Source organism: Ambystoma mexicanum, chromosome 10 (genome assembly GCF_040938575.1).
Source record: "Ambystoma mexicanum isolate Mex_15411 chromosome 10, UKY_AmexF1_1, whole genome shotgun sequence".
Lineage (NCBI taxonomy): Eukaryota > Metazoa > Chordata > Amphibia > Caudata > Ambystomatidae > Ambystoma > Ambystoma mexicanum.
The window spans coordinates 352,362,748-352,389,367 of record NC_090932.1 but is presented as its reverse complement, the minus strand read 5'-3'; the positions used below and the strand labels follow the sequence as shown (position 1 = coordinate 352,389,367).

Here is a 26,620-nt window from a genome sequence, read left to right as displayed (position 1 = left end):
ACGAGGCTTAGTGTAAAGATATTAAGGCATTTATTTATAACGAAACATCTATGGAAAACACTATGCAAATTCACGGCAAACAAATCAAACACAATTACTCTACGAAGAAGAAACGATCAATCCCCCTAGTAATATTTTGACAAGTCTAGGTTCTACCGGTACCACTTATTTTCAGACAGAGGTGTATACCTCAACCTAGATGACACTCTAATATTTGTTTAGGACGGGAGAGAAAAAGATAGGCAGGTTAAGAAATCAACACAGTTCAATCCTACGCAGATAAAATGCAAGGCAGGAAGGCAAGAATCACAATAGAGCGTAAAGTTCAGAGGCCAGGCCCACTCGGAGAGAGCCAAGGCGCGATGTCCCAAAAAGTCTCTAGTGGAGATGCATTCAAGTCTTTGTAGCAATTTGTTATCGGCAGATTGAACCAGTTCAGAACAATGAGCGAGAAAAGCTTTGAGGCGACCCAACGGAACGTAGAGGATTAAGACACCTCACTCGAACCGATCGAAAGGGAAGCCAGGCGGACACGGTACCTTGTTGTGGAGGGCAGCTCCGGCGGGGGCAGTTGTTCCTGGTGGTGGATGCACGTCGGGTCTTTGCCAAGAGTAGAGATGTTCTCGTCGTCGAAGAAAAGTGAAGTCCGGTGCACCACCAGGGAAGAGACCAGCCGCGGAGTGCTCCGTCACAAGGCACCACCTTTTGGTCGCGGTACAGGGGTAGTGGCTATCTGGTTGCTGAGGTGCTCTGCACAGGCAATTCGACCACTGCGTCCTGAGGCGAATAAAAAGCAAAGGGGAATGGTTGTTCCCACCAGCCAGGGGAAGAGACTCTCCGGCAGGGAGATCTCCTCTGTCGTCGGGAAGTGGCGAGTCGGTTCCGCAGGGCTCCACCGGAGGCGTCGTCGTGCAGGTCGGCTCAGCGTTACCCTCGTCGGATTCTTAGGTCCTGTGGCGACTTCTGAAGATCCAGTCCCAAAAGCCCTGCTTTTATGCAGAAAAACCCCCATTCATTCAGCCTAGCTGTCAATCAACACATGCTAAGTGGTGAGCGGGAAGGCTCACCACTTGGGCCAATCACTCCAGAGGGCGACCGGAGTTGGCAAGGCAACTCGGTCCAGGGTGCCTAAACCCCCTCCCACACCCCTGTGGTAACCCAGACAGAATGGCACCACTTTGAAGGGTCTCTGTACAGAGCCCGCCAAAAGTGGAACAAAAGGGCTCGACCTTTGGTTTAGGAGTCACAGAGACGAACACAGACGCCATTTTAAAAACCGAGTTCTGGCAGAAAATACCATCCGATAAACTTATTTAAGATAAGTAGACCGGTGGTACGTTAGAGATTAACGAGGAAAAGTATCAATCTCCAACAATGGGACGAATCCCATAGGGTTAGGTTCGGGGTCGAACATAACAAGTAGTTTCCACTGCCACCAGCCAAAACTCGACGAGGGGGGACGGGACAGTGCCCCCTCGAGTAACAGATCCAGGAGTAATCGAATTACCCCTACTAGTACATCCACAATAAGATGGTTTGTACTAGTTCTGTTAGTAAATTTAGGTCTAGTAAAGCCAATGGTGACTTTACATGCCCGGGGAGACAGTAGTCAGTCCCCGGGTATGGAGTCCATGGTGGGGGTCCGCTAGGACTCCCCAGTGTTACGGCACGTAGGGTGCGGTGTAACACACATAGAAAAACATATGAGACCCTATGGAGTAAAAGACCCCATAGCCCATAGAATTACACACATACATGTCCAAGAGTGGGAGGAAGAGTCTCACTCTTGGCAGGATGGAAAAAACAAACTCCAGAAATCCAGCAAAGCTGCTGGGGGACTCACTAGGTTAGGAAATTCAGCCTAAACAGAGAATTCTCCCTAACATTCCTTAACACCCAACTCCCCCACCCATTTCTTACACGAACACTGAGCCGAGGTAGAGGAGATCTAAGAGCAAATATGCCCAATCATTGCATTGGACATGTCCCACTAATACGGTCGGGCAACGTCAGGCACTTGTCTGTGATTGCATACACCTGAGGCCTATTAGCTCTCCCCACATGGTTAAGAGGTGGATCAAGGAGACATACTCTGAGCAATGCGAGGCACAAGAAGAAGCAGTGCTTCCAGGGTGATGGTGAGCCAGGTGGAAATGAACTACAGGCTGAGGGGCTGATTTAAGGAGTGAAGAAACCTTGGATATCCTGATGACAGATCGTCCCTCCCAAAGAACCTTGAGACTTACACCTGAAATGCCCCCAGAAGGAAAGGACATAGCCACCCTGCCGAGTGAATGGCAGAGTTGGGGAGGCGAAGCGGCACTTGTGGTAGCAAATTTAACTCCCAGATTATAAGATGTGAAGCAAACAAAATTAAAACGGCCAGTGAGTAGCTGAAAGCTTTGAAAAACCAGTCTGTGTTGAGAAAGAATCGTGACGGCAACAGTGTGTCCAGCGAATGAAGATTGGCATGTGCCAATAAGGTGCGAGACAAAGCCTGCATTTGGTAAAGTGAACACACCACCTTTGTGAGCACTACACAATGATCATACAGCATCTGCTGTTGGGGTTTCAACATCATCCCTCCCTTCATTATTATCACACAACTTTCCTGTACAAACTTCAATATCATCACAGATACACAGCAGACACCATATTTTCGCAGACTTTAGCATTACCCTTTTAGGGCTTCATTTTCATCTAATGACTAATACCATCCTTGTGGTGACTTGGAATTGCCAATTTAACTGAAAGAAATTACTGTATGGCCTAGTTGACCAAATTTAGGCTGTACGAAATGATTGTACAATCAGAAATTCGGTCAACTAGGCCATACGGTTCCATTATAGCAAACAAGGGGAATGGGGTTGCAGGAGCATACCCCGCTCCTCTTGCTAACTATAATGGGAACAGGGGTTGCGGGGGTGTCCCCCTCTTCTTGGACATTGCAAGGGGGGGGCTAAAAAAAAAGGGACCCTGCAGCGTCAGCTCCGACCCGCGTTGCAGGGACAGAACTGACGTCGCAGGGGAGTAAAAGGAGCTCCGGCAGACGGCACTAAGGTAAGTAGGGAAGGGGAGGTGGATAAAGGGCTGCTGGCAGGCCAGGGATTGCCTTGTTAGGCCAAAGGTCAAATAGATTTGCAGCAAAATCGACTATGGTCAATTCCGCCGTGAATATATTGATCTCGGTCAAACAACCCATATCTGGTTAATTCAATATCATCACACTTCTCATGGGAAATTCATTATTACATAACTCCATTCCATCAAGTCTTCAATGTCATCATAAAGCATACTTGTGAAGATTTAAATGTTCCACACACCATCTTGGACAATATATCTCACGCCATCCCTTTAGGGACTTTGAAATCATCAAAGATCATCCTGTAGGGACTTCATTATTGTTTTATCATCATAACCATACTTCTGATGCTTGTTAATCTGCTTAGAATCACATACTGTGCATATGGTCCAACATCCAGTGCTAACCGCAGAGTATTGCATCTTGTCTTTCGGGGACCAAAAGGGGACGTCGGCATAGGCGTGTCTAGCCCTAACGTGATGTGTGTAGTACCCAAAATCCCTCACGCGCCGAGGTCCCTCAGATTGGTTTTTTCCGCACAGATAACTGGTCGCCCTAAGCGGAGCTCTTCATGAGACCTTGTTTATCTTACTGAATTGTCGGTTTTACTCCCCTTTAAGTCACTCACCTTCCAGAAGATCATCAACAATGACTACGGGAGATCGACTGCGGCTGTGGGATCCGACGCCTAAGTTTCGGTGTTCGGCCTTCCACGTGGTCGGGCCTTCTGGCCGACCTACACAGTAGGGAGAGTGGGCTCGGGGTTCGCCATATTGTTTTACTATGTCTTTCCTCTTTTCCACTGCTTTCCTTTTTGGTCTGGTCACCTTTCCCTCCTGCTATGGAGAGGACTCCATTTAGATTCTGCCCTGTATGCAGGGTCAGGTATCCGTGGAAAGACGAGCACACGTCGTGTAACGCTTGTCTCCCCCAGAGCACGACGAAAAAAGGTGTTCGGCGTGTAAACTCCTTAAACCTAAAACCCTTAGGGAGCACCGGTTGAAGCGGTGGGCTGCGTACGGAATGTCACGCGTGGAGCCTTCCTCCCCTGCCGCGACACCTGCCGAAAGTGACAGGGGTACGTCGGATGACCAAACGCCCAACGCAGACGTTATAGACCTTGAGGCGGACATTTCTGGTGCCGCCACGCCTGTCCCCGACCCTTCCAGGCTCGACTCCGGTCCTGCTACAGGGGCTATACCCGGTGACAGGGGCGTACAATCGCACTTCACAAAACACACAGCCCAAATGCCCTCCTCGACGCCTTCGTCGAAGAAGGCGAAAGCGCCAACAGGTCCGCTGAAGATTTCGACGGTGCCCACGGATCGTTCTGATCCGACGCCTTCCCCGCACCCGCAGCAGCGCGTGACGACTGGACAGAGTAAACATAACAAGGGCGCTACCCCCCAAACTTCACGCTCCGAAGTTTCTGCTCTAGAATCTTCGACGCCTTCTAAGGCCCGTAAGGGCCCGAAAACTACAAGTAGGCCTCTACCCGAGAAACCTTCCGCAGGCCCTGCTCTAGCCGCGGAAAAGGTTCCCGCTACCGGTACTTCTTCGGAGACCTTGTCTCTTGACGATTCGGAGACTATCCGTAAGAGTATCAACAGAATCGCTACGGCGGTAGGCCTAGTACCGGTTTCGTCAGAAGATATGGGCCAATCCGTTGAAAAGTTTTCCACGGATTTGGAAGACGATGCCGAGGATTCCTATGAAGAAAGCCAGGTGCCCCTCTCTAGTACTCTGAGGAGACCCTCTCAACGCCCTTGGCCTGAGGCCTCAGCGCCTACTTAGTTAGGTCCATTTGGGTCATCCAAGTGGACCACGGAACAGTTCGAGGGGTGCATGGCCGGCTGGAACAGTTTTTCAGAACTTCTGATCAACCTCCGCCGAAAAAGACTCGGGTGGACCCTAACCCAGCACAGGAAGATGTCCAACTACAAGTGGATTATCAAGAAGATACCCAGATGGACACATATAGAGACATATTTACAGAAGAGGAGGAGGCCTCTTTTCTGGACAACTACGGGGAAGATCAAGGTGTTACTGACAACTGGGAAGACACCCAGCAAGACGATTACAACTCCGATATCGTTTGCCTCGACTCTCCCCCATCCACACCGATTCGACAAGCCTTCCCGGTGGATGATCAAATGGCTTTCAACAACATGTTAAAGAAAGCAGCGGAGTTTTTCAAGATTGCCACGCTTGAAGCCTTGCCCGAACAAGATTTCGCGGAGGACATCATCAATGAAAAACCCCCGGCAAGCCAGTCCATACCCCTTTTGAGTTCAGTCACTACTCACACCCGCTCAAACTAGGGCTGTGAACCCGAGGGTCGAAAAGCTTTTCCGCCCTTCTCCCACCGACCCGTTGTACATCAAGGGACATGCGATCCCAGACTCGCTGGTAGTCACTAACACTTGCAAAAGAGCAGGGGTTCCCCTCGCCACGGGTGAATCCCCCCCGGACAAGGAGTCTAAACGGCTGTATGACTTAGGGAAACGGGTTACGTCTGCGGCGGCTTATACCGTCCGCATTGCCAATAACACGACACTGCTAGCTAGCTACGTCGACGCTCAATTGAACCTACTCAAGGAAGGCCTTCAAGAGGTTCCTGAACCTACCAGAGCCAAGCTTCTAGCTATTGTCTCGGAAGGTAAATTGGCCAATCAAAATGTGGTGAAGAATACCCTCGACTCCGCAGAGACAGCAGGCAGGTCTCTCACTCAGGGTACTCTCCTAAAACGGCATGCGTGGTTGCGTACGTTGGGCTTCAGGCCCGAAACCCAGGCATCCATTATCAACAAACCCATGGAAGAGGCCAACCTCTTCGGGAAGGCGGTGGACGATGCGTTGGAGACGGCCAAAAAGGAGCACAAAACTATTAAATCGCTGCACCAGATTTCCCAGAAACCCTCTTCGCAGAGGGGCAATCATTCTCGGTGGTCCTTTCGAGGACAAGCCCGCGCAGCTCAGAACAATTTTGGCACGGGCACCTTCAACGCAAGTCAACCTTCTACAAGCTTCACCTACTACCCCCAAAGGGGTCAGAAGCGGGGTAGGAACAGGGGCAGAGGCTCCAATTCCAAGGGAGCGTCTACTGCCGGTCAGAAATGACCACCAAGTCCAGGTCTCCTCCCATGTCTCCCCGGTCGGGGGGCGATTAACATCTTTCCTCAAGGCATGGGAGGGGATAACTTCAGACCAGTGGGTCTTAAAGACGGTCGCCCACGGTTACTGCGTGGAATTCGCCCGACCTCCACAGTTCAGACCGCCGAAACATCGACGCCTTTCACCGGAACATATTCCAGTGGAGGAATGGGTAAGGGATCCCTGCTGCATCCAACTTAACAGGAGCAATGTGATCAGGAATAGTCTCAAATGAACACTCTCAGATTCAGGTTCATGTCCTCTCCTCTCACTGCTGGTGTCAGCTAAAACTCATCCTGGACTTGGAGCAGATGGTTCCGATGCAAGGTCTTGATGTTTCTTGGCTGTCCTCCTAACCACAGTCAGTAGACAGTCAGCACTCCCAATTGATGCTCAATGATGAATGGTTGAGACTCCCACGTGTGACTCAGCTTGTTCTGTCCACTCTTTCCCAGGCTGTGGATCAACACACAATCACTAGGCAGAATACTTGCATCAATGTGCAAGATGCAAGGCAACTGAGGATCCGTGTAGCCCAGAATTGGTTTGAGGATTCGAGGAGCTCAAGTAGTGAGGGGCCGCGTCTCATTGAATGCCTCCTGGCATTAGTCGGTCCGCCTATCATCAAAGGGCTCTTGTGGATTGTGTAAATGATCTGCAGAGTTGATTGTAATCCTGCAGCTCATCTGGTTAGGCAGGTATCCTTTGATGAGGACAACAAGTGGTTGTGCGATGTTGGCAAATCCCACAGCAAATCTACATAGCAGTTAAAGAATTCAAGGAAACTCTGTGACTCCTTCAAGTTCTGAGGTCTTGACCAGGTGAGGAGGGCTTCCGTCTTTGCGGGATCTACAGGAATGCTGTCTACAGCAATAATGTTTCCGCTGCATTTGATGCTTGTCCAGCAACACTGGCATTTGTTCACACTGACCTTTAGCCTTTGCTCCCTTAGGCGATCAAACACCTTCATGAGCCTCTTGTTGTGTTCCTCCAGGGTCCTTCTGAACAAAATAAAATAATTCATGTAAACCATTACCTTCAGGTGGTTCATGTGACTGACAGTCTTTTACATGAGGTGTTGGAAATGTGCTGGTGCACCGGAAACCCCTTGTATCCTGATGAATTTGTACAATCCAAGCAAGCAGGAGAATGTCGTTTTCTCAACACCCACCGGATGCATTGGGATTTGGTAGTACCCACTACGCAGGTCCATGACCAAAATCGGTTTTCCCATCCTGATGTCCACCAAGAACGTCACATAGGACTACCATTTTAATACCAATATAGCTCAACATACGAAATATTTTCCATAGCCTTTATTGATGGAACTAATGACAAATGTTGCCAGTACTTGTAACATAACCATATGTGTTTACAGCTTGCTTGTTACCTCTTTGATATATGAAAGTACATGCAAATATCAATGTAATATTGCAGCCGCGTTGAGCATATAACTGGTATTTACTGCTTACTGTTATTTCTACGCCTTCCCACAATTGCCGATTCTTGTGCATGTGAATGTATACTTGCATGATCAATCCTTAGGGAGTCTACTTTACTCAATTCTCATTAGGACACCCAATGCCCAGCCATATGTATTGAGTGATCTTAGCCTTGGTCTCCACTTGCTAGGATTGTTTGCCAAGAAGGACCCTTTTTGGAATATTGACTTCTTTGTGCCTAATGGTTGCGTTCACCATATTATAGCCAACCTCTTGATACCTATCCACCGTGATCCTGATTGAGCCCCGCTTTTTGCCTACTGTACTGCTGTAATCCTGGGCGAGCCCCACATTTGCCTTTTGTATTACTGTATCCCTGGGAGAGCCCTGCATTTCCTTATTGCACTATTGTATTCCTTGGTATTCCTTGGTGAGCCCCGCATTTGCCCATTTCATTGCTGTATTCCTTAGGGTGCCTCAGACTGAGCCACTGTATTATTGTACAATATGAAGGGCCCCACATTTGCCTACTGTACTGCTGTATTCCTGGGTGAGCCCCACATTTGCCTATTGTATTATTGTACTAATGGGCGAACCCAGCATTCACTGAGTGTATTGCTGTATGCCTGGGAGAACCCCAAAGCTGTCTATTGTGTTATTGTATTCCCTAGTGATCCTCGCATTTTGTGCCCTACATTCCTGTATTCTATGGTGAGCCCCGCATTCGTCCATTGCATTGCTGTATTCTATAGTTGCTTCGCATCGAGACACTGCATTGTGATACTCTATGGTGTGCCCAGCATCTACCTATTGTATTGCTGTATTCTATGGCCATTTCTAAAGGTTTTATACTGCCATTTGAACCGTGCCACTGATTGTTGGACAGCTCTACTGGCACAGTAGCATACCAGACAGCATGTCAGACACACCTGCTTCTGTATCGCTTTGAATTACGCCTCAAATGCCGCGCTACTGCTTCTGCAAACTTTACTGAGCTGTATCTCACCTGCGTACGGTATACCCCATGTTATCACCCCAGGGGGAACATCCCCCCTCTTATATCTCCCAACCACAACATGCATGTTGCCTGCCTCCTCCTAGCTACCTTACTGTTCAGTCTAGCTCAGGCTCGCCATCACCTCACGCTGACCCATCATTCGACCTCAGAGCTTCCCAAAGTCACAACCATTATGACCCTGCCCCCTTCACTAGGGATCAAACCGTAGAAATTCCTACCTTCCCTTAACACCAACTCATGTCACCTCAACATCAGACCCACAACATTCTTACCTGGACTGTCCAAAACCCCCAACTCCTCTAAGGTCAACACCAAACCGGATACAGTAGCAACCCTAACTCCAGCACAATGAATTAATCTATATGCCAGGAAATGCACTCCTAACCAACCTTGCTCTACTATGGTCAGAAATGACAGGCTCTGCTAGACTTAACAATAATCTTGCCCTACAGTCTAACCCGCAAGACAAACCTTGCACTCCTAACTTGATACATTTCACAACCTCAAAGACACCCAAGAAAAATAGAGAGTCTCTAGAAAAAATGTAAACCAACCCCCCCGCCAATGACTATCCCCCAGCTAAAAGGAGGTCTAATCAATGCCATGCCACAGACATAGTCTATCTAATCACCACAGGTGACCTAGACTTCCTAGCTGTATCCAAGACCTGGCTACATGAAGCAGCTGGACCCTTCCTCGTGTTGGCCGTACCAGTCAACTTCACCATTGTGAGAGCTGACAGAGTCTCGTTGCAAAGGGGGTGGCATCGCCTTTATCACTAAATCTAGCCTACGGCTCAGAGCAACCCCCTCGCCTACTCTTAAGTCCTGTGAACTACTTACAGTTAAGCTTCCCACGTCCAAGACTAGCACCCTTACAATTCACTTAATATACAGACCCCCTGGCCTTATTGGTACCTTCGAAGAAGACGTCATGACATTACTTTCAGACAACATCAAGCCCTCATCCCAAATCTTGCTGCTAGGTGATTTCAATTTGGATTCTTCATGACCCTAACCATACACGAACCAAGGCACTACACAACGTCTTAACTGAACTGGGCCTTACTCAAAGAGTCAATCAACCTACTCACCAGAAAGATAGAACTCTTGACTGGGTAGCGGACATCAATACAGAGACCCCCATATCAGCTATCCTACCCTTAACTTGGACAGATCACCTTCTCATCTCCTTCACCACTCAGACCAAACGAGTAGAAACCAAAACCAAACTGATAGTGCCGCCCCTCCCTACGAGGAGCAAACAAAATATAACTACTGACAGGCTCTTGCCTCTCCTACTACCCACCTTGAACACCGCTTCAGAATCAGCGGACCCAGCCGAACTAGTTGAAATGTACAACGCCACCATGACCTCTGCGCTAGACGCCATCGTGCCTCTCAAACTGCGTAAAGGCAAACCCAAAGCCCATCTCAACACCTGGTTCACCCCACAGTTACAAATCATGCACGCAGAAAAAAGAAAACTCGAAGTTTATGGAGAAATCTCCCATCAAAAGAAAATAAACTCAATTTAACCGAATCAGCAAGTAAATACAAAGCTGAAATCCTTTGAGCTAAAAGAGAAACTTACAACAACCGGATCAGCAAAGCCAGTTCCAACACCAAGGAAATCTTAACGATCCTGAGGGAACTGGAATCCCTCATAACCCCTGAAGATCCCTGTAACAAGGATAAAATATGTTGCAGAGACATTCAAAATGCTCTGTAAAAAAAAATAGACACCCTCCAAAAAAAGATTGTAGCCAAAAGTCTCAATTTTGCCAAACCTGACTCAGACCCAGAACCGGCAAATCCCCAATTGAAATGCACTCCTGAATTCAAATTCTCACAAGTTACAATCATAGAGGTGGAAAAAATCATCACATCTCTCAAGCCTTCCAGATGCCAAGGCGACATCTGCTGCCCCCCTCAAATAATTAAAGAAGCTGCCAGAGACCTTGCCCCATTTATGACAAAATTAATAGACGCTTCATTTCGTACCTGCAAATTCCCAACCAACCTGAAGGACGCCTGGGTCATACCCTTGCTAAAGAAAGCCTCCCTAGACCCAACCATCCCCACAAATTACAGGCCAATTACACGGTCCCATTCCTCGTTAAAATTGTAGATAAGGTGGCCTACCTACAGATCCAGCACTTTCTGAAAACAAATAACCTCCTAGGACTCACACCACTTCATGGTACTGAAACTGCCCTGAAAAACCTAAAAATGCAAATTGAAGTCAATACTCAAGGACAAAAGGCAATATGCCCTGCTCCTCCTACTTGATGGCCGCCTTCGACTTGGTGGACCACACTATTGTCTGCAAGCACCTTTCCACTGCGGCTAACGTCTCGCACGAAGCCACTGATTGGATCCAACCCTTTCTTAACAGGTCGATGAGCGTATTCTCTCAGGCAGCTGCGCTGACCCCTGCCCAATCACATGCAGTGTGCCTTAGAGATCTTGTGTGTCCCCCATATATAAAATATATTCACTAAACCGCTATTCGACAAACTGGACCGTCTACGGATCATCTACACCAACAATGCAGATGATACCCAGATACTACTCCCCCTATCAGGCGACTACGACCGAGATCTAGTCTTCCTAAACAACACCTACCAAGTCATGGATGGCGGTCCATGGATTATGCCTGAATGACGAAAAGACAGAAATCCTAATCCTAGGTGCTCCAGCCCAACTCAATAAACTCGATGCACAATACTCTGCATTTATTATTGATGGCATCACCATCAAAGTGGCTCAAGAGACTAAAACCCTAGGCTTCTACTTAGACTCCACACTGAGCATGGGAAAACAAGCCAACGCCACTACATCCGCCACAGCGTACACTTGTAAGCCTATACATGCCTGCAAACCTTACCTATCCACTAAGAGCAGCAGCACCCTAGCGATAGCCCGAATTATGTCGAAACTCGACTACTGCAATGCCCGATATTCCTCTTCACATCTCGGGGTCAGTTTCTCACCTGAGTAGGGTCTCAGGCAGATATAGGGTCCATGTTCTGCTGGTGTCATGATACCCTCATTCAAAATATGCTTGAAAGCATTTGCCATGGAGGAAGAGTTCAGTATGGTGCCTCTATCCTCTGGTGTAGAACTGGTGCATGCTACTCCCAGGTGAACTAGGGTTGTTTGTTGGTGCAGCAAAGATGGCACCTACAGTGTTCACTGCAGGGTGAATGCATGCAGTGTTGGTCAAGGAAGGGCAGGGCAGGGCCTGAGCTAGGCATAGGTGGTGTGGATGGTAGGCTAGCCTTTAACACTGGCCAGGTATTTAATGCCCAAAGAGGATAGGACAATATTGAGTAACACCTGTGGATGCTAAGGGGCAACGTCTCAGCGTCGACTTTCTTAGGGCCATGGCAGACCAGGATACTGGTCCTTGCTGGGCCAAGGTCTTTACCCAGGCACTTGACCTAGCCTGTGAGGGACTCGAGGGACTCTAGGGACACCGCCATTTTGAGCACATGTTGTAGGGGTGTGCTCCATGCGACATCACCTATAAATAATTAATGGTCAGTCTTAAACCCCTCACGCTCAGCCCAGCTGGCTGCTGGAACCCCATTAATGAAGATGGTGCCTGTCTATCTGCTGTGGTGGCAAATCACAATTATTACAAGAATATAATCAAATCCTTTTCCACAAATGTGCACAAAAGAAAAATTGAAATTTACACTAGAAATATGTACACTAACCCAGAGAAGAGAAAGAGTAGGTATGCCTAGGTCGGTAGGTAGGGTCGGATAGGTATAGGCACACCAGAGGTGAGCTCAGCAGTGCCTCCAAGAAATGTAAGGGGGGTGGTCTTGCCGCGCTCCACCCATGCATCCGCATAAGGTTTGGTGGTGAAGGTCATGATGGCTAGCTTCCAAACCACATTTTCCCCCTTTTGTCTCCTGACAGGGGGAGCAAGAGACTGGATGCTCAGGGGCACACAATATTAACTACGGGCATCCTTGCCCTGAAAGCACTAAATGCACCCTGCACCTTGGCCAAGTTATCTTTTGAATTTTGGGCCGTGGTCTCTGAAGCAACAACAAATCTCCTAAATGGAGTTGAGGGACAGCTTCAACATGCCGGTAAAGAAGGGCAGTCATGAATTTCATGTTAAATAAATGGGCACAGTAAAGTAGGTGAAATGTGGCAGACGTTTGGCAGAAATGTAAAGGATTCACCTCCAGCTATGAACTGGAGCCAACTCTGCTGACTTTCTACCCATTTTCAGTGAAATTACTGCGGCAGAATTACTGCTGCAGTAATTCTGCCAAAAATGCCCCATAGAGTCCAATGTGAAAAAATGGAAACATACTCCGCCACCACCATGTGTAATCCAGCGGTAACTCTGCATGAGCAAGTGGAAGTAACCGAAAGTCCAGTGGATTTACAGACAGAATACCGCCCAACTCGTAATGACCCCCATTGTCAGGTGAGATTTCGTTCGATTGCTGATTTGGTCATGTACTAAGCAGAGCTTGATGTAACGTTACCATTACAGGAGTTCAAATTAACATAAAACACACTCGGGCCTATAAATATTTTCTTAAATTATTTCAACATCTTCACAAAACCTCTCTCTTTCTTCCTTGAAGCATAATATATCTGTAAGGCATATAATGTCAAAGAGCCCACGTATGAAAACTTTAATATCATTATACATCTTCATTAAGGAGACTTCAACATCATCACACACTATCCATGTGAGGACTTCAATATCATCACATATCAACCCTGTGGGGACCTCAACATCAGCACACACCATCCATGTGAGGACTTCCATATCATCACATATCAACCCTGTGGGGACCTCAACATCAGCTCACACCATCCACGTGAGGACTTAAATATCATCACATATCATCCCTTTGGGGACCTCACCATCAGCACACACCATCCATGTGAGGACTTAAATATCATCACATATCATCCCTGTGGGGACCTCACCATCAGCACACACCATCCACATGAGGACTTAAATATCATCACATATAAACCCTGTGGGGACCTCAACAACAACACACACCATCCATGTGAGGACTTAAATATCATCACATATCAATGCTGTGGGGACCTCAACATCAGCACACACCATCCATGTGAGGACTTAAATATCATCACAGATCATCCCTGTGGGGACCTCACCATCAGCACACACCATCCATGTGAGGACTTAAATATGATCACATATCAACCCTGTGGGGACCTCAACATCAGCACACACCATCCAGTTGGAGGATTCAATATCATTGCATTCCATCTCTATGGGACCTTGAGCATAATTACAAACTATTCTTATGGGGCCTAATATGCCATGACACACCATCCCTGTGAGGACCTCTTTGTCATCAAACAACATCCCAGTGGGGACCTGAACATGACCACACACCATCCTTTTGGTGGACTCAGTACCATCATATCAGCTCTATGGGGACTTCAGCATCATGCCATACTATTTGTATTCACATACCCTTTTATGGCCAATTGGGTGCATCTGTGGCTTCATTTGCATCACCTGAATGCATTTTCCTTCGCCTTTTGGGTATTTTTGGTTAGAATCGGCCACTATTTTTGGCTGTGTTTCGTTCAGTATTTTAACCTGAAGATAGGATGGAATTAGCATTTTTATTTCCAGCTCTAATTCCACTGGAGGATGTATCCCCGGGGGAATTATCACTGGTTTTCATTGCTTATTCCTCCAGTGCTAATTTCTTCAGGGTTAATTCCACCAGAGGAATTAGCGTCCATTTTCAATAACCCGTATATCAGCAGACTGATCAAAGTGGCGGCAATTCCAGTACTGCCACTTTGACCCTTAGAGATGAACTTGTAATGAAACCAAATTAGTATCAATTAAACATTAACCCTGTGAATATGTTTGTGTAATCAGACAAAATGTGATGCCAACATTCAATTAATTCACATATCAGACTATAGACAAGATGACATCAGTGCACATAATGTGTTGTCTTCACAGTGTGGACAAGATGACATCAGTGCACATAATGTGGTGTCTTCACAGTGTGGACAAGATGACATCAGTGCACATAATGTGTTGTCTTCACAGTGTGGAATTCAATTTCATCACACACCACCCCTATGGGGACTTCAACAAAATCACAGAAAAATAAGGAAGTAAAGTAAGTCACATTGTGATTGGTTTGTTACAAAGTAGCCAATGCTTAAAATGAATCTGGATGTGTGTTGTGCAATGAGGGAAGACTTATGTTGCGTATCAATTATATTCAATTCTGTAAACATACAAAATACACAAAAAACAGCTTAATTTCATTATTTTACATTTAAACGCAGAGTTCAGGCCATTTAAAACACAATTGAATTTGTGTATAAATGGTTCCCATGAATCTGCTGTCTGCTGCCTAAGCATGTAGGGCATCTGATTTATCAAGTGTGTTTAAATTCCTGTCTGTGTGTTGATGACTGCAATACCACACCCACCCTGCGGGGGCAGAGCTGAGTAAAAAATCAACACACCAAAATAAACACAGGTCCCCACAAAGCCATTTTTTAAAAAGTTCTAAAAATTGGCACAGATGTCTTTTAAGTTGTTTTAAGTCATTTGGAAGGCATTACCATGTGGGGACTTGGGTTTAGGTCCCCACAGTGAAATCAAGTCCCCACAGCGTGTGCATGTTTACACACCCAAGTCCCCACAAGGATAGTAACACACACACACACACACACACACACACACACACACACACACACACACACACACACACACACACACACACACACACACACACACACACACACACACACACACACACACACACACACACACACACACACACACACACACACACACACACACACACACACACACACACACACACACACACACACACACACACACACACACACACACACACTTCCTCCCAACAGACAACACAACTCTACATCTCTACATACTGCATTCAGGCTAATGCACTGTTAGGGAGAATGCTTATGAATGTCCTAATTTCCATCACCTTAGAGACCCCCAGCAACTTTGCTGGATTTTGAGGACTTGATTTCTTTACCTGGAAAGAGTGTGAGCCGTTTTTCCCACACTTTCATGTGTTTTCATGTGTGTTTTACACTTGTGTTCTTTGAATATGGTGTTTTGGATGACCCTATAGGCATCATATGTTCATGTGTGTTACACAGGACCTTCAGTGCAGTGACACAGGGATGTCTTTTAGACTTCCTCAAGGTGTAAATACCTTCTATGGGATTAACTACTGTTTCCCAGAGAATGTAAAGTGAAATTGACTTTACTAGTCTTTTCCAAATTCCTAGACCCAGCACACATCAGCTAACAATGGAGTTCTGGAGGGGTTACATAGTATCCCCTGTGCCTAAATACTCATGTAGCAGTCAAATGCTACCCTACCTGGCAGTGGTTTTACAACAAATTACTATGATTTTTCCCGACCGCGAACACCGGTAGCGAAAAATCACGGGAGCCATGTTTGTCTCTGTGTGCCAAACCAGGTTTGGTCCCTTTGTTTGTTTGCCTTTGCCGTGCTTCAGGACTGAAGACCACCTCTGGTGTCTGAGTGTCTGGGGTGGGCAGGAACTGAGGAAGGTGCCCGAAACTCCCTGTGCTTAGTCTCCTAGGAGACCCAAATGCACTCTGACATGATTGGCTGGCTGACTGTCCGGCAAGCACAGCCACCCTGCTGAGTGAGTGAAAGCTGGGCTGGAATGAATGGGAGAAAACTGTTTAAAAGGTGAGTCTCCTGGACTGGAAAGCAGAGTCGACCACTGGAATGAAAGAACCAAAGAGGAGCTGGAACAGGATGGCTGCTGCAACTCCTGGACCATTGGGTTTCCCGGTGAAGCCCTGCTGCAGGTCCAAATTGCCAAAGCCCCATTCGACAGAGAAGCTCCTTCAAGGATGGCTTCTTCCTTTGAGTTGATGGGACCAATCAACTCGTAAGACACCTGTATACCATTCTCAAGGCTGGTTAGGATTAACCAGGGAGAGGGACACAAGCTTGTATTCTTGAAGCTACAGCTACTGGACACTGAAGTGACTACATCTTGTTTTCTTTCTTCGATGATCCCATGCAGTTCAGGAGTCCCCCGACATCCTTCCTCTTCTCCCCACAACTGAGGCTCAGGAACAGTGAGATCTGCAGGAACTGCCAGGAAACCAAGACTTCAGCAGCATTTGTTTCTTCATAATAAGGTACTGTGCCCATTCGATTGAGAAAAACTCTCTCTCGCAGTGAACGTTTATGAAACTTTCCCAACCTGCAGGCCTAATCAGCGTGTGACCCGACATATGATTCCTTTTCCCCAAAACTACTTCTAAGACCTTTGGCAAAGATTTTACCGTTTGATACCAGAACTGCTATTTCCTATCCAGAACACTAGCCCATTGACTTTGGCCTGGCCTATTGACTTGAATTGAACTATTCTGGTGAACTGAAACTATTTGCACTGTCTTCCAAGTATCTGTGATCTATTCTGCTAATTTATGCCTTTTTACTCCTTTTGAAAGTTACTGAAGTGCCATGTTTCTCCCACTTCAGGGGAGCCTAACTTGTTCAGCAACGTATTGGTTTAGTATTGAAGTATATCTGTGTATATTATTAAGTTGCCTAACACTAGTGAATGTTTTATAAATGATTGTGTAAATAAATGAATAAGTGTTTCACCAAGAAACCTTGAGTTTAAGTGCCTACTTGAACCGCTGTGATTGTAAGTCCTCTGTGTAATATCTTCTGCTGCTCACATTCCCTCTTGAGATAATCCTGACTGCTCAGCCCGGCTACCACTAAACTTTGTAGTACAGACTTATACCAAAGGTTGGTTTTGCTTACATATGTAGCCCTAATTGTATGTGGTGGTCCCAGAGGGAACTGCATACAATTCTGTCTAACATGCACCCTAGCACAACAGGTATAGGAGGGTTCCTTCTGGACACATGCATCAAAACAACATCCGAGTGTTGTTTAACTTTCCATCCATCCCAACACATATAGCCTAGCCCCATTTTTTCATGATCCATCAGAATGCCCAGATACCATGCAAATAACAGTTTAAACCCAGTAGCAAAACATATCATACCATAGCATAACACTACACAGCATAAAGTCATTATTGAGTGCAAACCTGGATTTGGGAGGCAACAGCACAGTGTAAACTATTAGTTAATACAGGTATACATTTAAACACCGGCTAATGGGGAACAGTCCTTCCTAATGACATAATGTACTACTGGTATAACATTTAGGATGACAGGGAACAATTAAAATGTCCATTTAGTTTGGAATATGTAACAGTGTGGAAAGGAGGGTGGTAGTGGGACAGGGGGTGGCCTTTAGGATATGGCATGAGGGCAGATACTGGGATGAGTGTGTTTCAAATATTAATCATACTGGGTGTCAAAAGGGGGAAGTTTGGTGAGTGGTCCAAAATAGGGCTAGTCTCATTCAACCACTTGCAGATGGAAATCGGTCTGGGTTTCCAAAAGTAGGCAAATAATCTCAAATGAAATCCAAATACATTTTGCTCATAATTTTTCATTATATGCATCAGTAAAATGTGGTCAATTTTTATTATTCAGTAAGGAGCTCTGCCTTACTGAATGTGGATGGAGAACACCAACTTATTGCCTTATAGTGTTACAACAACCTCAGCATAGGCAGAGATATGTACCATTCTTGATTTGATGTTCTCCTTGCTAGGAGATCCTCTGAATTGTTTACCTGTGCTTAAATTATACGATCTCTCAATTGTTATTTTATTTTTTGGTCAAAACAATGAATTCAAAACTTTATCTTGATAAAAATGTGACCAGTAATTGAAAATGCTGGATTTCATGTTGGTAATGAATGGCCTATTTTATGCAGACCCTACTGGGTTAATGGATCTGTGTTTTGTTTCATTCAATCAGTTAGCTTTATTTCAGCCATGCGCACTAAAAGCAGAGACATTCATACAAACCATAAATAATAACATAACCATAGAAAATCTAGCAAATCACAATATAGCAGCAGCGTTGTGCAGTTAATACAGGGATATAAACAAAAATATGAAGTAGAGTTTACAGATAATTAGTTGTCAGACATCAGCTTGTTCTTCTCAGGTCATTGAGCAAGTGCATAAAAGTGCATATAAATAGAACTCCACACACAAACGAACAACACAATAACAGACAAGATCACCACATCAACAATCAACAATTGTGCTCAATATACAAAACCTAAGGACACAGCTAATCTTCAAAAATGTTTAACTTCATTTAAAAGCCATAGTTACAATTGAAGAAACCACATTAAAAACTAAAAAAAGAAGAGCCATGTTTCAGTAATGTGCGGGCCTCACTCCTTTTCCTAACAGTAAACAGATTCCCCATTGACTTGAGCCACCTGCGCCTACCAGCAGCATCATAAAGTTAACAGTGAAAATAAAGTGCATTTCATGTTCAACAAAGGTAATGCAGACTGGACATAATGCAGATTTATTCTTTCCCCAATGAGCGGTAAACTATGCAAATGGGAGAATACAAAGACAAAATTTTCTGTAGAAAGACTTAGGCCCTCATTACAACCCCGGTGCTAAACCATGGCGCTATTAGCACCATGGTTGGTGCCGGTGTTGTAACGAGTCCGTCATGGTGGAATGGGGAAATACCGCCCCATTCCAAGGTTGGCGGGGCGGTATTTCCCCATTTCACCATGGCCCTTCCCCATTCACATTTTCGCCCCATAGGGCTCAGTGGGACTGGGGAAGGCGTTAAGTACGGTACCGCAAATTGCTGTACCGTAATTAGCACTGAGGTCCCTTTGCGGCACCCTACTTTAACGGCTGGTAAAACCAGCCGTTAAGGTCGGGTCCCGCAAAGGGACCTCGTAATCAGGCGTTAAGGGTTTAACGGCGCCATTAAACCCTTAACGCCAGGATCGTAATGACCCCCTTAATCTTCCTTCCCGCTTGATAGTCCAGATAAGGTTCTATTGTGAGGCTAGACTAAGCCAAAATATAGTTTGCTGACAAATGGCTGGCATAAAATAGATCTAGCCTAGCTATCAAGACCCAATCATGAAAATGCCTCTTGAGAACGACCTTGGACTGCAGGCCAAGTCTAGATGGACTAAGCCATAATGACTCAAGATCAAGGATCGAGAACATTGATTTAACGTACTTGAATCACAGCAAGGATTTACCACCACTCCTTGCCAATACACCGGCAAAGCTCTCTCTATAAAGAATAAGGTCCTCCGAGATCCAGATCTTAAGCCAGTACAGTATGGGTTTCAACATAATTTCGTATTTGATTTCAATGACCCTCATTACAACACCAGCGCTAAACCACGGCGCTATTAGCACCATGGTTGGTGCCGGTGTTGTAACGGGTCCGCCATGGTTCAATTGGGAATTACCACCCCATTCCAAGTTTGGCAGGGCGGTAATTCCCCATTGAACCATGGCCCTTCCCCATTTCCATTTTCGCCCCATAGGGCTTAATGGGACGGGGGAAGGCGCTAAGTAAGGTACCGCAAATTGCGGTACTGTACTTAGCACCAAGGTCCCTTTGCAGGTCCCTACTTTAACGGTAGACCAGCCGTTAAGGTCGGGTCCCGCAAAGGGACCTCGTAATCGGCGTTAAGGGTTTAACGGCGCCGACACCTTTTACGGCGCTGTTAAACCCTTAACGCCAGGGTCATAATGACCCCCAATATGTGCTAATTCGAATGCTACCGGTGCTGAGGGAGCAATGCAAGGTAAACTAAAAAGACGCTACAGGAATGTATTTTAGACTACCTGGAGGGAAGTGCAAGGGACATAGCCCCACAATTCAGCTCCAAATGAAATTGCAGGTATAGCCTGATCCTTTCACGGCCTCAAAGCAGAGGAAACTAATCTCCCTCCAAAGCGGGCAGAAAAGCCAGCAACCACGCTAGATTGTCTCCTGTCAGAACACTCGTATCTACCTGTATAGACCATTTCAAATTGCTAGAAAAAGTTACTGCTAAGTATTCAAATGAATCCATAGATTCTAGCAGAAGGTTATTCACATCGAGTTTGGAGAGAGCAAGGTAGGCTAAACCTGCAGAATGACATGTCATTACTTTTGTAATTGCTGAGTTCTTAAAATTGCTTTGCCAGATTTAAGACTTTTTGGAATACATTTACCGGACATTTTAGATCTTGAAATTGTTGGTGAAGTATCTTTGATTCCTTTTCAAATCAGATGGAAGGTATCTGCCTTTATTTTGATCCTGCGTGTAGGAATTGAAGTAAAAAAAAAAATGAGTGCAGACCATCGTCTCCAATTGACCTTTGCACCCATTAACAGCCGGGAATATTTCAAAGTGTATTCTGGTTGCGGTCATTCTTAATTTCGCTCTGCATACCTTGGAGAAACAATTTGCGCTGCCACAACCCTTACACAATTTGGTTTGACAGAACAGTGGATCAGTGAGTTTGTCGGATTTCCACAATTGTGAAGGCAATGCCCGGTTCTGATTGGCTGCTGCCAGAAAGTCTTTCATGTTCCAATTTGCAATAATGAGAGCTTCCTCGTGAGACGTTAGTACAATTGCTTGCACCATCAATGCTGTACGAGAGGTTTCCAGCTTGTGGCTTATTCCCATTTCAAATCGTCTGTAGTGAGATCCGAGGTTCTTGCAGGGCACATTTGCATAACTTGCTGGAACTGCAGCATTACATCATTTAGGCTCAAATGTCATCTTCAGCGTCTGGTTACTTGAATACTGTTGCCACATGTTGTACCAAGACATGAACGTTGCCCATAGGCTGATCTTGTGCTTGGGTGGCCCTTCACAGATGAAATGTGAACTGCGTGTGACAATGTGCCCTAGCATGGGAAATGCATAGACATGTTGCCACAAGTGACAAGAACATCCTGTGCACATCATTTGAAAGAAGGTGTAACAGCATAGACCGATTCACCACCAGTTCAATCACCACCAGTTCAGCCACACACATTGCAAAACAGTAATTCTCCAATCTGGGTAACCACATTTATCATCTGAGGTCAGTTCTGCACACATTGTCCCTGATGTCAAATGTGAGGTTTTGAGAAATGCCATAAGGAGGGCACCTGCCGGCACAGGAGCAGTTGCTGCTACTGAGTTACTCGTAATGAGGGAGCTGGTGGAGGTTGTGCAGCAAAAAAGTGAAGGTACCTCCTCCTCAACACAAGCTGTTATTTTTCTGGGGCAGTATGGAACAGACAATGAAGGGCACAGGCAACATGTATTGAGTTGGCTTCCTGCTCAACATCTCTGTCCTAAATGCAGGCACTTTATTATCTCGGGATGGTATCTTACAACCCATGGGTGAGTGAGCGAGTGAGTGAGTGAGTGAGTGAGTGAGTGAGTGAGTGAGTGAGCGAGCGAGTGAGTGAGAGCTTGCATGAGGGTCTGAGATTTCGAGCTCAGTCAGAGTTGAGGAGTTTCAATACAATTCAACACATAACAGCTATGACAGTTAAAGTGTGTTCATCATTGGGCATGCACTTCCCTTTCTCACCTGTCCACAGCAATTGCAACCAGCGTGAAAACAGAGGCTGAGACCGACATCCCTTGCACAAGTCCACTCATTTTGCACACTGCATTGCTGAAGGGCCAACCTGAAAGAGTAATGAATAGAGTAAACCCTTTAGAGGAGGCATGTTAAAGTAAGTTTTACATTTAAATAAAAAGGCATAGGTCAACCATTTGATGAGCACACCCATGTTAACTACCTATGTCACAATTAGGGTGCTTTATTCCAAAGTCTTTATTAATAAACTCTAATGTATTTATCAATCAATGTGTCTGTCTGTGTATCGTTTCACACAACTACTGTCTTGTTATGAGGACTATGGTTTAAATAAGCTCTTTTCATAGACTCAAAGAATGAAGGTGTCTTCATAAAATATACCATTAAACAGTTACAGATACTTTAAGCTCCCCATGTGTATGAAAGACATATTATACCAGCAAAATACATATGTTCTTTCCAAACTAATTGAATTGGATAATGCCCATTAAGTGTCTACCAACTCACGATATGTGAAGGGAGATGGGTACACATTCTTTCTTGTAGTGGAAGGCTTCTTAATTAGAAGCAAAATGCACTCAGCATTACAAGCATCACATTGTGGGTACTACTGTTTTGGGACCTGTGAGCTGAAATCATGGTTACATCTGAAACCTCATACATGTCATCCTGCTGTATTAATTGCGTATTTAGAACACATTTTCATTCTTTAATGCCCCAGCAAACAATTCTAGAAATGTGATTGTAAACAGGCAACATGTGTGTGTGTGTTACCCATCTGACCTATTAAACAATGAGCCATTACAACTCCTGTGCATTTGTAGAGTTGGGGACAAAAGGATACACATCAAACGATACTTTGAAAAACATTTGGAAAATGACATATTAAATACCAATTGTTCATCAGGAGCGGGCAATCAGAACACCTGCACTACAACATCATATATTTAATACACATGCATGTTTGTTGTAATGATTATGAAAGGTTAAGAGCTTGACCCTGCCAGGGGTGCATAAGCATTCTTCCCAACCCAGTGTAGGAGGATTACCAGGGCAAATGCCAGCACCTGTCCTACCCCTGAGTCAGCGTGAGGATTTGGAGTGCTCAGTCCCTGAACACCCCCTGAATGTACCTCGAATTTACTGATCAGTACCTCGTGCGATCACCCAATGCCATACAGCATCTGTTCTGGCCGGAGTTCTCTTTGTTTATTTGCAGAAATACCAGGACCAGAATGAACTGCCTAACCAAAAAAGTACAGCGGGCGCAGAAGAAATAAACGTCTTTCAGGAAGATTCAAACAGCCTGGCGCCTGTTCAGAAAGGGAAGCAGTAGTCATTGCAGCCGGAAACCAGCGAAGCACCAACCCAACATCCACTCTGGACCTTAACAAAGACTAATCGAATTGTCTCAGACCAAAAGAGTGTGAAGATATGAGTTTTTTGTACCATTGCAATACAGTGACCCACCGCTGGGGAGAAAGGACAGCCACAGATTGGGTTCCAGAGTCAGGTGGAAATCATAGCCAATAAAGGGATGAGAGAAGGCAAACAACAGGAAGACACAGGTATTAAAGACCTGTGAGAGTGGCAGATTGTGTGGGGTGTTCGGTACAGGTCAGGAAGTTTGAAGGTGAACTGAGAGACTTGAAGTTTGACAGAAAAGAGTGTAGAGCACTGCAGAATATGTAAACACGTTGGTTAGGGGTGCAGGTGCTGTATTGTTTGTGAGAAGCAGTGGAGCCTAGTTCAAAGATTGAAGCTGTGGTTGTGAGTGTCCGCGCTTAGAAACCTCTGGGTATTAAGCACGTTATAAAAACCCAATCATATCATATCATTAGTGAGGAGAGGGTAGCAAGTGAAGGACAGAATAGAGTAAGAGTGGGCATAAGAGAGAGTGAGTGTGCGAGTGAGAGAAGTACAGGGTGGAGACAGAAAAATAAAGTGTGGGAGTGAATGGTAGAGTGAGAAAGAGGAGTTGTCGAGGGAAACGATAGAAGTGCAGAGAGTAGAAGATGGAGGAGAGTAGCTATAGATATGGGAGGGGAGAGGTATGTAAGAAGATCGGAGAGACAGAAGTGGATCAAGGCCTTAGGAGAGAAAGGAGAAGGTGAGAGTGTAAGAATCATGGTTGTTCACACTGCACTATTTTCAAAATACTCCATAAATATATTCATTGGAACTGGCAGAAAATCCCCCCATCGAAATTAATGTAACATTTAGAAAGACGTTTGTTTGTGGCAAAAAAAAAAAAAAAAAAAAATTAGTACTATACCTAGTTGAAGTTTAAGAAATGAATGGTTGATGGTACTGATTGTTAAATATGTGTATTTTTGCCTGATGACATCTATGTAATGTTTGTGTATGTTGATGTACGTTCACACGAGTGAGCATTTTTGTGGTGATATAATGCTCAGGATTGTAAGCAATACATCAGTGGTGTCATTGTGAAATGGTCCTCTTGTTTAATCAAGTCTTGTAAACAAATGTCAATCAATTCTGACAAAGGTTCACGCATGCTATCCTTTTGTGGCAACATGGGTCTTCTAGGCAGGTTTATGATAGGGAATCTTTGACAGGCATTAAACAATCAGAATCATGGGATTTTGAATAAAACATCTGCTGTTTTATTAACATATCCAGGATCCAATCTAGTGTGTAGCTAAGATTGATTACATGCCATTATTGATTCTGTCAGGTGCTATCCTGTTTCTGATAAATATTTGTATCATGATACATGTATAACTACTGGGATCATTGTGATCCTAAAATTCTAATGATGCAGATGTAGCACCACACTCCACTGAACCAGACCACACTGTGAGCCATGCCCAATGACACAAAGCACATAAAGAGAGCCTGCACTGGTGTCTTGGGTGACCTATAAAATGTCAAGGTCAGATGAAGAGAAGAAAGACGAAAGGCCCTCATTTACCAGCCTCTATTTTCAGATGAATTTGTTGACTTAATTTTCACTTGCTGTCACTAGCAGGGTTTGGACAATGCCTGCTTGAATATGAAGAAAACACCCATCCTGTGATTATTATATGATCAAAATTCCTTTGTTACATATTTAATATATGAGATATTTTAATCCCAGCTTTATCTTATTGCAATATATGGGTTCTCGTACATGACAAATTTCAATCAAACATGGTTCTGAGATTTCTATTGCAGCAATATCGATGGATGAACTCTGCCAGCTCATCCCATGCAAGACATATGCTCTTCTGGTCCTACACAGCCAATCGGAGTGCTTGCAACATAATAACACATCACATCCTCATAAATTGAATCAAATCAGAGGCACACTCTGTTTGAATTATTGACCTTACCTTCTACATGCATGATTTTTCACAGCAGATTTATATATGGCTCCGTCCTCCCCACACTTTATCACATGTACCTGGTTATTTTGGGGAATACTGCTACATCTTCGGCCATCTGACAGGTAACACACATCTTTGCATGGTATACTCAGTTGCTGATATGCAATACCAAAGCAATATAGACTAACTCCCTTACAAGATCAAATCTTGGAGGAATGACAATTCTTTCTCCCAAATACTCAAGAGAAGGAATGTATGACCCTCAGTTCCACCGCAGATTTTCTTAACCTGTATCTCAGATGTGCCAACCTGGTTATTCTGGACCACAATATTTTCATATCCAGAAACATCAAAATCTTGGGTGTCACCTCAATTAACTATTTATTTTTTCGAGACCCATTATGTCACCACCCTTTCTTTATATCATGTGCACTCTTATGATCATTACATTATATGCAGAAAAACACTGACATAACTATTCAGTTTCCCCCTTACAATGAAGTTGCAGATTCTCCTGACCTACACTACCACACTCATTACAAAATAAAATCATCAAAGTCAGAATTCACTATTTTCTAGAATGTGTGCACTGGCATCCCTTCAATTAGAGGGCTACATTTAAACGTCTTCTATGTTGTTCATAAGGATTTCACAGGACAATTTCAAATGACTTCAACAAATTAATTTCTCCATCTTAATTCTAGAAAAACACCCTCAGCTCTTTCACCATTATGCTGATCAATCTAAGGCATGAGTAGGAATGCCTGAAGGAGTGGGCAGGGTAGTGGAAATCATTAAAGAAAGTGGGCGACCATTGTAGAGTGAAAGACAGTAAAGTTGAGTTCAATGTATTGAGCAAGTGAGAGAAAGAGAGAGAGAGAGAGAGAGGGAGAGAGAGAGAGAGAGAGAGAGAGAGAGAGAGAGAGAGAGAGAGGCGCCTTTTGCTGTCCCAACTTTGGTTTTATGTGTACATTTTTCTAAATTATCAACCCTTCATTTGACTTTCATGGTTCTCACATCTGGTGCATTAAATGTAGATTAGACAG

General features: G+C 45.0%; 1 protein-coding gene across 1 annotated transcript in view; it reads right to left on the bottom strand.

Moving 5' to 3' along the window:
- Window positions 1-26,620, bottom strand: part of LOC138491431 (neuropeptide FF receptor 1-like) — an 837,968-nt gene that overhangs the window by 100,816 nt on the left and 710,532 nt on the right. Inside the window, exon 3 of the mRNA XM_069617949.1 lies at window positions 22,234-22,333. Within this exon, the coding sequence (XP_069474050.1) occupies window positions 22,234-22,333 (100 nt within the window). The remainder of the gene's footprint in view (window positions 1-22,233; window positions 22,334-26,620) is intronic.